The sequence below is a fragment of the Patella vulgata genome, chromosome 2 (assembly GCF_932274485.2).
Source record: "Patella vulgata chromosome 2, xgPatVulg1.2, whole genome shotgun sequence".
Classification (NCBI taxonomy): Eukaryota; Metazoa; Mollusca; class Gastropoda; family Patellidae; genus Patella; species Patella vulgata.
The window spans coordinates 21,283,319-21,295,465 of NC_065880.2; the positions used below are offsets into that span (position 1 = coordinate 21,283,319).

General features: G+C 33.2%; 1 protein-coding gene across 10 annotated transcripts in view; it reads right to left on the bottom strand.

Annotated features, from left to right (window-relative positions):
- Window positions 1-2,790: 2,790 nt before the first annotated feature.
- LOC126812303 (zinc finger MIZ domain-containing protein 1) overlaps window positions 2,791-12,147 on the bottom strand; it is a 184,840-nt gene continuing 175,483 nt past the window's right edge. For 9 of the 10 annotated variants that reach the window (XM_050538623.1, XM_056099068.1, XM_050538627.2 and 6 more), the window contains 12 exons: window positions 11,516-11,737; window positions 11,070-11,372; window positions 10,713-10,851; window positions 9,647-9,779; window positions 9,096-9,306; window positions 8,757-8,862; window positions 8,035-8,192; window positions 7,807-7,874; window positions 7,411-7,565; window positions 7,029-7,154; window positions 6,503-6,738; window positions 2,791-5,913 (listed from right to left, as the gene is read on the bottom strand). In XM_050538623.1, coding sequence (XP_050394580.1) covers window positions 5,731-5,913; window positions 6,503-6,738; window positions 7,029-7,154; window positions 7,411-7,565; window positions 7,807-7,874; window positions 8,035-8,192; window positions 8,757-8,862; window positions 9,096-9,306; window positions 9,647-9,779; window positions 10,713-10,851; window positions 11,070-11,372; window positions 11,516-11,737 — 2,040 coding nt within the window. In that variant the 3' untranslated portion in view covers window positions 2,791-5,730. The remainder of the gene's footprint in view (window positions 5,914-6,502; window positions 6,739-7,028; window positions 7,155-7,410; window positions 7,566-7,806; window positions 7,875-8,034; window positions 8,193-8,756; window positions 8,863-9,095; window positions 9,307-9,646; window positions 9,780-10,712; window positions 10,852-11,069; window positions 11,373-11,515; window positions 11,738-12,147) is intronic. The other variant, XM_050538632.1, reaches the window with a different exon arrangement.

Genomic DNA, 12,147 nt, shown 5'->3' on the forward strand with positions numbered 1-12,147 from the left:
TTCATTTTATGTAAAGTGATATATCCAAGGAGATATTGCTCAGTAAGAAAGTTACCACACAAGCGATATCTACTATAGAATGTGTTATTGGGTGATGAACATTAATAGGTTTATGCGTCTCAATTACGTAATTATAGATCAGGTGATATCGATTGTTTACAACTGACAGACGTTCTGAGGCGGCGACAAGCCCTACACAACATTTCAACGTGGGCGGATACAGCGGAAAATACTTAATTATATTATCACGGTCTATAGGCTTAATCATGCAACTATTTGCATTAATAAAAACGTAGTAAGAAAGAATATCACTGTAGGAATAAACGTAATACCATATATTATATAATTAATTAAACAACTGGAATGGTTTCCACTGCTGTTCTAGTATAAAGAACAGATTGGCCTTAAATCATGGCTACGTGACGAAAGATTCGTAATCTGTTTGGATGATGTAACAAAACTAATTTCTTTACCTACATATAAGCGTGGGCGATAGATTTCGTTTACTCTGATTTGCTGTACGCTGTTGTAAGTCAAGGACGGGTATTAGAATAAATTTACAGATATTTATTTACATTCAGTGACATTTGAAAGTATTAAATTCCTATAAAATAGAGTATTATTTATTCAATAAGTGTGTCGTTTCTAGTTCAATTCAAATATTTATACATGTACATGATGTCAAACTTACATTAAACGTTCCCTGAATATTCTCACTTGTTTTGTTTTTTAAAATCTTGTATACTGTTAAACCAGCATTATTTAATACGTGTTTCTCAACAGTCACAATGAACAAAATGTAATCATCGACTGGAAAACACATCCAAATTATCAGGAAAAATATATTTGTTAACCAAAATCATCATTATCTCTTTCGAGATATTTCAAGGCAAACGTTTTCAATAGTCTACAATGGACATGAGGTTGTTTTACCTAGTATACAGTGTGAGTAATGCACGCATTAAGAAGATAGCAACGTTAGGGTCCGCGGTTGGCGGTAAATGAAATGGGGTTTAAAGACCTATGTTCTTCTCCGACTGGGATAATGAAGACGGCCATACGCCATACTGTGTGCTATGGGGGAAATTTTGCCCGGACAGCGGCGCTACGGCCTACTCTTATATCTAATTCCAACTGCCAACGTATACACGGAATCTCGGTTATTTGTCCCATCCGAACGACTATGTTGTCCCTTACCACGCCCTCGGTCATACACCATCGGAAAATCCCGATGAACTTTCTCGGCCAACGCAGTCGTGGTTGACGGTATGTGATACTTAACTTGTTTGATTCATCGTGGGCTTATTGGATAATTCAGTTTAATTTTTCCCAGCCATTAAAAATATACATTTAGGTCAAAATAAGTGACCCGAACAGATCACCCTATTAGACTCAAGTGTGCGTATCTTTAAGAATAGATGGGACACTGTAAACAAGTCTTCTGATAAAAAAAAACAAAAACAAAAGCTTGATTAAAGTCTGTCTTACGTCAAAAATATGTGACATTTAATCCAGTCGTGGTTAAATTAAAACGGTTAGAATTTAACAAGTTTACGGAATGGGTGTAAAATAAAACTAATAGGATATTTTATGATTTAACCCCAAAACTTGGGAATCAGGGTTAAATACCTTTACAAAGCCACGATGACCCCACATCTGTTTAATCACATAAAAGATAAAATTCGAAATATCTTTCTTCAATACGGTTTTTGCATCCGATAAGGACACAAAACGTACTTAGTGACCTCGACAAGGACTGTTTAGATGAAGGTACCGCAAAGGTTATTTCGCCGAAATTTGGACATTTCCGTCGTGATTGTTTAACTGTAGCTTAGAAGGAGTTGTGTTTTGTTTATTCACTGTAAATCAAATATGGTGAAAAGAGAGAGTGTGTCGAGAGATTAAGTTGAGATTCTTTTGCGGAGCGATGGAGGAAAAGTTACAAGATGCATCTCACCCGAGTGTTAGCAACACATCTTACTATTGACAATAGCTATAAGCATGGTACGACACCTATGCCCCACTTATACAATTTATAAAATAACCTGCCTTCTTTTAGTTATTGCTTTTGTTAGTTTCGTCTTCTAGAACGTATAATGACCTCCATCTAAGATTGTCTCAATAACAAAGGATGGTATGTCGACCACGTAAACAAACTATGCGTTTGGTCGTCTAGCTGCGGCAAACTGCCAGCAAAAATCATAACTTTCTACTTCTATTTGAACTGGACACTATCTTAAATTATTTCTTATGATAGTCAGAAAACGATTCTCATCACGTAAATAACGGTACATGATTCGTATGCATTGTGCCTAGATAAAACGTAATTACAAACATTCCTTAGAGATTTTTATTTACAAGCACCAGATTCTAGCTATGAAAATCAAATAACCTGGGCGATATTTTTTTTTACTCCCCTCGAATCCTTGGCACTGAACAAAGAAAAATATGCAATTCAAAATACTACCAACAGTTTTCTTTAATGTATTATATGAACACATTTCAAAATTAATTTATGCCACCCTGGCAAATGTATCTTATAACCATTACCCACAAGTCTGCAAAATGAAATGAATTGGGATTTAAGGTCCTACTTTTTTGCACCAACTGGGCAAATGAAATGGCCTAATCTTGGACATTTGTCACTTGTGATTGTCAGTCACCCATACAACTCCCCTGGTGCCTATCATTCTATCCAGCAGAAACTTGCTGTTTTATTTATTTTTCCAAACCAGCCAATGCAGAAATACTCTGCAAATATCATAAATTTAAACAACCAACACATTTAAAACAGTTTTTATCATTTATTGGATTAAATAATGATCACATGAAAGGGACTAAAGTACATATTTTGGTGCCAAAGACCATTTTTTTATAACTTATATAATCCAAGTAATGGATTGCACAAATTAACAATTGAAATAGTTGTATAAGATAGTAAGTATTTTAACCAATTTTAATCACATGAAAGTCATACATCTTGAAGGAAACATTTTTGGTTCTGAAACCCATCTAAAGCTTTGTTTGTCGTCATATAAAGGAGAGGGGTTCACATGTATTTTGAGAGAATACTTTGAATAAATTCGTTCAACGATAATGCACATAATTGGTGAGATTTTGAGATCAAAAATATCTTTAATTGTGTGACTTGAAGAATTCATTCAAAGATTAGACTGAGGTACTGTAATCCTTTCATGAAAATTGAAAAAAAAAACAATTCAAGGAATTATCTTTGGCTAAATTTATCACTAACATTTATATTTTGTTGTCGCCACAAATACAGATATTTATATCATAAGCATGTACAAGAAAATAAATTAGTTTTGGACAAAAGGCAAGGAGGATGGGGGAGTGGGGGTAACACACAATACTGGAATTGAAGAGAGTAGAGGAGGAAGGAGGGAGGGGGAAGGAAGAATAAGGGGAGAAGTGTGGTGAGGTTGTTTGAATGGATAAAATAATGATGTAAAAACTGTACATTGAATAATAAATACAGGACTATTTAATTCACAACCAACCTCACTATTTGAAGTGGTGGTCAAAATACTAGTATCATGCTCAGTATTAATATGTCCGCCATCTTTTTTTGTTCGAAATAACCATCGATATTAAACAAAATCCAATTACGCCATATATTTATTGCTTTATGGTCATATTCATGGTTATACTAGTATCAAAACTGAGCACTGTGATAACTATATATTGCGAAAGCCATGGTTCTTTGCTGGAACATCCATCAACCAGGCTCAGATTGGTGGATGAATGGTTGTGAAAGTAGCAACTAGCCAATTGAACAACTTGTTATGAAATGTGACCGATCTTGTACAGAATGAAAATGGTTTTGAAATTGTTTCAATGTGACAGAAATGATTTTAATTAAAATGTTGATTTTTGGTTCAAGTTATGGTTTTGGTCTGTTCAAATTTGAATTTTATACTTTGGCTTTTTGACACTTTCACAACATGGGGTGTTCAATTGGTCATTTTAGGTTAAATTGTGTATTATCTATTAGCCACGGACATGTTTGAATTTTTAAATGAACTCTATTTACAGATAATCTATACTATGATAATAATAGTAGTCTTAAGGACACTAATGTCACATTTTGCCTCAGACAACACAATAAACTATGTACATTTGTAAAATGAGCTTTTCTTAAATAACGTATAGAACAAATTCTTATAATCTTTGTTAAATATGTATGGTTCAATAATGGCAACACACGGCAATTGATAAGAGCTATACAAAAATTAATATCTTTCTTTAGGATTGCTTTCCAATATTCATAAAAATTTAACTAAACCAAAATCTTTTTTGTTTAAAAAGTCCGACTTTTCACTTCATGATAAAATGTCAATCTATTAATTTAAAGGATAAAAATATAATAGAAATTCGAAAAATAATTGAAGAGGTATTTACAATTTGACCAGTGTATGCCAATATTTATTCCTAACATAATGGGGGGAAATAATATTAAAAAAATAAATATAGTACTACTGTACAGAATAATAAATGTTATAAAACCTCAAATTTCATTGCTCTTCAAAAACACTTTTTGATCAAAAATGTTGATTGAAATAATTGTTCAGAAAATAATCACAAGTTGTTGATATTCTGTATTTGTGGTTTTAAAAATAATTCATGTATTTTTAACTGTCTACATGTCAAATACTCACAGCACTATGTTCTTGTTAACTAATTCTTTTTATAGTCACTAACACTGCCCTGCGTATAAGTTACTCAAGCCTTTAACAAAAGCTTGATACTTTTATATAATATTGCCTAAATCTTTTAAAAATATAATTGCAAATGGTTCTTGCACTTTTTCAGATCACAAAATATAACAGAAACATTTATATAACAATCTGTGACCTATGGTCTGCTTCTTATAACGTATTGCAACCTCATCAAAAATAGCACTGAGCCAACTTGCTTTATTGTCCCATGGATGTTGTTGAATGAATGCAATTCCAGACATTTCTGAAACTGCAATTTTATGACATTTTTGCTGCCTCTATATAAAACACTCTAGTCCTTTGATATGATCAAATAATGACCAAGATAATATATAATATATTTATATGTTATAAAATCAAAAAGTGAATACTTCAATCACATGTAGACTGGTGTTATAATAGTAATAATAATAAGATACATGACTTGCTGTCAGTAACACACTTGTCTTTTTTTATATAGTGCTGCTGTATTCTTTATTTACCAGTCTTTTTATGTACATAAGTCTTCTTTTTCAAAATAATAATAATAATAAACAACATGATACAGTTTGCACTTGAGCACATCACCTCCTGTTTTCATTGTTTTGTATGTTTATTTTATTTACTAACTGAACTAGAACTCTCCGTTTTTATTTTAAATTTTGTTCCCTTCAGTTGTTAGCCATACCTGGATTCAATTCACCGTTGCGCGAATATTTCGCTATTTTTTTTCACACACCTCCTTTATTTGACTTCACTTGTGATGTTTATAAACGAACATCTGCATATTGACACTTTTAAAATACAATATTGCATTAGAAATGGTTTGCTGGATAACGCTTCTGCATGATTCCAATGTAAAAAGCTGGCGCTGTCATAACTTTTTAAAATGGTTTCTATGAAAGATCCTGTAGTCTTTTGTCTACACACTTTAATAGAATTAAAATGAGTCATATATAATGTGTAACGCCAGTACTGATCACACCTGGTCCATAAATCACAGTTTAAAAGCATTTCAAGATTCAAACAACGCTAAGAGATCGTCACTATTATTATTGTTACTATTATTATTACTGTTATTATTATTTCCGTTTGTTCCATTTGCATTGTTATTTTGATTGGTCGAATCACTGGAGCCGTCTGGTGGCCCTAAATATGATAATAGTTCTAAAGGATCTCCAAGATTTTCAGGTAGAAGCTGCAAAAAAAAAAAAAAAAAAAAATATGTAAATCTCTCATAATTACGAAATGGATTATTTTGCATGCTCGACTCTCAAACTTCCCGATTTTCAAATCACACTTAAGTCTATCTGAGAATAATCTGGTGTCATTATCAGCCATCTATCATACTTAACATGGTACTTGCATTTTTTCAACGAATGCTCTCTCAAACAAAATATCACAGTAAACAAATTAATTTAAGAATTATAGTTTTCAAATGTTATTTTGGAGAAATGTGGAGGTTTACAACATTCAACTAGTTTATAGATGACAACAATGAATTGATCTATAGCTACTTGAAAAGAAGATTGATGCCTACATATTCCTTTTAAGTTTGAATTACTAGGGAATGTATTCCTTTTGTGTCTAGGACAATCAAACAAAACAACTTATTTGGTCAATCAAGACTATTAATGAATCGAAATAATAAATTGTCAAAGTTGTTATAAACCAAAGTACTTTTGCTCAGGTTATGCCAAACATACATGTATTAAATGTGTATATTTGAATATAGCTTAATATCAATAGCCATGCTTATATTAAAGTAAATCAAGGTAGGTACTTACTAAATTTTCTGTTTGCCCATTGCTGTCTATTATTGAGGATGGGTCAAAGTTTAAATCTGGTAATGACTGGCACTCCCCTGCTGGAGGGAGATGAAGATTATTGTTACCCTGTGATGGATGACTCAGAGGATGGCTGCCATTTGTCATAATTTGTGGTGATGGACAGTTTGGAATCATGTGACCACCATTAGGAATTGATTGATCTGGATGCCGTAATTGTTGACCCATGGGATCTCCTAAAAAGATGAAATCGAAAATTAAGACGTTCAACCAGTAAAAAGTTGTTATTTTTGATTATTCTGAATGACAATTCGTGAAAAAAAATCGTTAAGACATAGCAAAAACTGTCACTGAATTCATTAACAGTTCCAGGCAAGAGACACATGTCGCCTATCTGATGCGATGATCATTTATTAAACTTGATCGGCATTTTACTACCTGAATGTGTACTCCCACTGGTGGGAATCAAACCAAGACTCGAAATTAAAACACATAAAAGAATTCAAATAGATAATAAATAACTTACCATTTGAGTTAGGTTGGAGGTTGTAGGGGGATGCCTGAGGGCCCATATCCCAGGAGTTCATAGTTGGCATTTGTGTACTTGACGGTGACATTGCCTTCAGCCACCTGTTAGCACACTGATCATTTGCTGAAAAAAGGTAAAAATAACACATCTAGTTCAACACATTCTCAGTCAAAAGAGTGAATCATGCAATTATAGAATCAATTTCACATCCAAGTACTTTACGACTGAATTTAATAATGGATCATCCATTGAGATTTAAATTATAGCCAACTCGCTGCACCTTGTCCATCATCAAAGATCTTTCTATTTTTGCACCGATATTTGGGTCGTTTCTAATGAATTAATCATGTAGGTTTTTTTTTCTCAAACTGGAACTTACCACTCTCCTCTTCTTTTATTATAGATTTGATAGGAACAGGTTTCCAACTTGCTGACTGATCCATCGTTATTTCTTCAAACTCTGTATTATTCAGATTACTGAGAATACCCCAGATATACTGATCGATTTCTAACCCTTCCAGTAATGCTGTTTTACTATAAATACAAACAAATATACATTTTACTTACAATAATTCTTGTATTTATAAATGCCCTTCCATACATAACATGTGGGAATATATGTCAATATTAAAAGTGAAAGGAGGAGTTGAAATCTATAAGTTTATGTTCTTGGGGATGTTGACTATTGTTTATTTTATATCACTTTAAAGATTTAATATTTTAATATTATTGTAATAAAAAAATTATTAATATGAAAATTAGATATAAAACTTACTTGCAAACTGGACAGCGCCATGTACCTCTTTCACAGTTGAGCTGGAGATACGATTCCAGATCAAAACACTGAAAAACAGCAAATTTCAGAATATATTTACTATTTCATTCAAAAGGAGTATAGCACAGTGCAAACACCATTTAATTGATTTGGTAGTAAGTTCTCATTTTGTGTGTTTGTTTTTATGGGATTCTCTCACAGAATCACAATTAAACTTAGAACATTTACCTGTATGTGTTTACAATCATGTCCTCTAGCTGGTAACGTTATACGTCGATATGTTATTGGACATTTTAGAGACACTTTTATAGCCGTTTGCTCCACACCATCTTCACCTCCGCCATTCATAGAATTACTTGTTGGCACTTGTGTAAAATTTCTTTTGACTACAACATAACATCAATACATAGAGCTATAAGAAATGTTTAAAAATTTAAATACAGATATGGCATTGAATGCTATGATAAATGTACTAGTGCTTTGTTATAATCTTCAGGTGCAATGACTACGCTCACTTTATAGCAAGATCCATATCTATATATAAAAACTATACTGTGAGGAGCCAGGGAAACATGTCGACTCATTTCTATATCCTGAATAGCAATCCTACAGGTCCCAGTATATGGTTCACAAATACACATTATTCAGTGCACTTATCATATGCTTTTTATTGACAACATCTGTAGAAAATTCAATAAAATAATGATAAACTCATTATCATTCAGATAAAAGGAACAGGAATTTTTTAATTAGGATTTCAAATTCTACACAACTATCTTACAAAAAAAGAAAAAGAGAAAATAAACTCTTCTCATGAAGCAATTAGTTTGACAGATATTTACGTGAAACAAAGGAAACATTAATTCATCAATATATAAATCAAGTAATCTATAAATAATAATGACGAACACAAAACATACGTTGAAAAAAAAAAAAGGTAGTGTTCTTACTTTTGGTGATACAATGTTCTGCTGGCAATAATCGTTTCCGTAACAAGCCTTGTAAAACAGATCTGATACTCGGTCGATGGACCAATTGTAAAACAAATAAATGAGACTGAAAAGATAGAATATTGATGTTTTATATTAGAACATAGTTTTACCCGAAAAGAAAAAAAAGCCGAAGACAATCAATTCTCCACAAGTGGAATCTATATTTGATGACTTGAGGTTGAAATTTTAATCATGTAACAAAACATTAAAGGTCATCTTGATTTAGTTCAGTATGATCAAGCCGTATTAAATGTCACATGATACGAGAATAGACGAGGATTTAATAAGAAAACTTACACAACAGCAAGCAGTGACGGTGATTTGAATGGTATTTCTGCCTGGAGCACAAACTTCTTTAAGATACAGAGGTTTATGAGACGATTTATTTTCCCCACGTTCGATTATAAGGGGTGTGGCGTTGACACTAACAGTGACGGATGCTGGCCAATTAGTGCTCATTTGACGATCTTCATGATGAAAACATTTTAATTGTAACTCTAAATCAGATCTGAAGATAAAAAAGATAATTTTCTTTGAGAAATAATTTGTGATGCATTAACTGAGCAACTATTAATTATAACATTAATGTTAGTTTAACAATTAAACAATTTAACAAATCATTTACGTAGCAGAATAAAGTATTGATTATTAATTAAACCAACATATTCATGCTCTAATAATTCACAATGTATTTGAAAGAAATAAATGATCATTTTATAAGCAGCCAATGATCACTATCATAGTTAACGAACAATAGAAAGATATCAAATATTACAATAGAAAGTTAACATATTGATTTAATATGGGTTTACGCAGTAACTCAATCATTACTTCTACTTGTACCTTACCTCCACATTAATGTCTGATAAACTGAGTCCCTGAGGTGAAATGCGTGGTTACTCACAGCCAGATTATGTTCCAGTCGGAATGGAGGTAAAACCACTCCATCTCGAACTGGGAACGTTAATCGCAATTCATCTTCTGAAAAATAATTTTCAATTTAATAAGAATTTATCTATTTTATTTTAATGATTTTTCAAGCCAGAAGCAGGTTTTCCTCTTTCTTGTTTTTGACTAATAAATTTGCAGCTTAAGAGAGAAATGGGGGCTTAACATTCACTTATGTAATTTTGGGACTAACATATGGCACACATTCAGTGATGGGAGGAAAGCAGAGGACCCAGGAAAAGAACCATAAGGGAAGATGTAACTCTACACCTTGTCACATATAAGCCGTGGATGGAAACCATGTCACTTGACACAATGAAAAACCCTTTGATCTAAAAAGAAAGAGTAATGGAGTTTAACGTCCACTCGACACAAACTAGGTCATTTTGGGACTAACATATGGTTCAATTTTATTTCAATAATTCGCTTGCGCGTAGGGGTCTTTAGCAGTGAGAGGAAACCGGGGGATCCAGAGAAAACCCACGGGGTTGGACAGACGACCCTACTCCTTGTCACATACAACCAGGGAATATAAACCACGCCAGTTGAGACAATGAGCTTTTATATTTTCACTTTATGTAATATCAATCATTTACATATTAGAGTAATACTTTAATCTTTCATGTGGTATAACACATAACATAGTTATACTCTATTGTTTAAAATGTTATTGGCAATGGTAAGTAAATTATACATATAAATAATGTGAATTTCAATTTCATTTCTATGATATACATGTTGACAGTCAATTATGCTGAAACAGTGAAAATGGCAACAGCTGTGGTGTTTTATTTAACTAATCAATCATTTATACCAGTTTAACTGCGCATGGACAAAGGTCATATTTTATAACCAGACATTGTTTATTATAAGTCACCATTTATTTCGCAATTTATCCACTTTAATCAAAACAGATCTATTGTGTCATAACTGGCACATTTATAATTTAAAATTTTAAAATCTTACCTTTTTTGATTGGTAAATGTGGTTTAATATCAGGGGGGAAACTTGGTTTGATATCAGCCTGTGAGTAAGCTTGAACTGCACCAGGGGTCATGGGAGGTGTAGGATTACCTGGGATAGGTGAATGATGTTGATAATTTCCCTGCAATAATAAAATTTCATTGGTAAGATTATTTAAACACTAGATCAGGAATTATTCAATCTCTCTCTATTTTATACAATAATACATGTGTTTTTAAATTAACTATCTATATACACACACACAATGTCTTTACTTTAATCAAATGTGTGGCATTCAATAATATCACAGATCAGTAAATTACATTAATTCATAAATATATAGAAAGCATTTCGAATTACCTGACCAGGAAACTGTGTAAAGCCATGAGGTTGAGTAGGGGGTCGAGTAGGCATGAATTGACCCTGGCCCATATAAGGATTCTGCCCATTTGTATACTGGGTAGGAACATTACCCCGCATAGGTTGACCTGGGCCATAGGTAGGGGAAGGTAATGGTTGCTGGGTAGGAGGATATTGAGGCTTTGGTGGGTACTGCTGGTTATATTGTACCTGTCCAGGATGTCCAGGGTGTCCAGGGTGTCCGGGATGACCGGGATGGCCAGGATGACCGGGATGGCCAGGATGACCTGGTCCAGGACCAAACTGAAAATCAAATATAGAATGTCAACACAAAGCATTGGATAACAATACAGTCTTAAAACATTTTTACAACTGGACAACATTACAATTTACATAAAGCGGAGGTAAGAATAGGAATATGAGGAAGCAGCGTATTGGCAACTTACATTTGCACCATTAGGATACTGGACTTGCTGCCGCTGCTTTGACTGCATGTACTGTTGAGGATTTGGATAGGGTGCAGGTCTTCCTCGGTACATGCCCATGGAGGGTTTGTTAGACATAGGTCCTGGGCCTCCTGGACCCATCCCCATTGGCCCTGGTGGTCTTTGCTGACCCATCCCTGGATAATGGTTATTATATTGAGGTGGTGGACCAGGCTGCATTTGCTAAAATGAAAAATTCATTTATTAATATTACAAATATCTGTTTTGTTACCTTACAATACATAAATCCTTTTGTCAAATTATTTTAAAATAAATTGACAGATTACGAGAAAAAAGCAATTTACCTTAGAATCCCAAACACATGATCATTTGAAGATCTAAAAGTCATTTATTTAACATTAAGTGAATAGACACCAACCCTTCTTATTATAGTGTCAGGACAGTTGGAGGTTTAACTTCTGTTAGTGAGTTTAATTAATCATAATATGAAGGATGACATGACTTTTTCTACTTGTTGGTTTCTAATTGTATAAAGGTGATAAAAATAGCAATGCAAGCAGTGTATAAGTTACGCCTTCAGGGGAAAAACAAGCAAGTTAAATATATACCCATATATAATCAACTAAAGGACG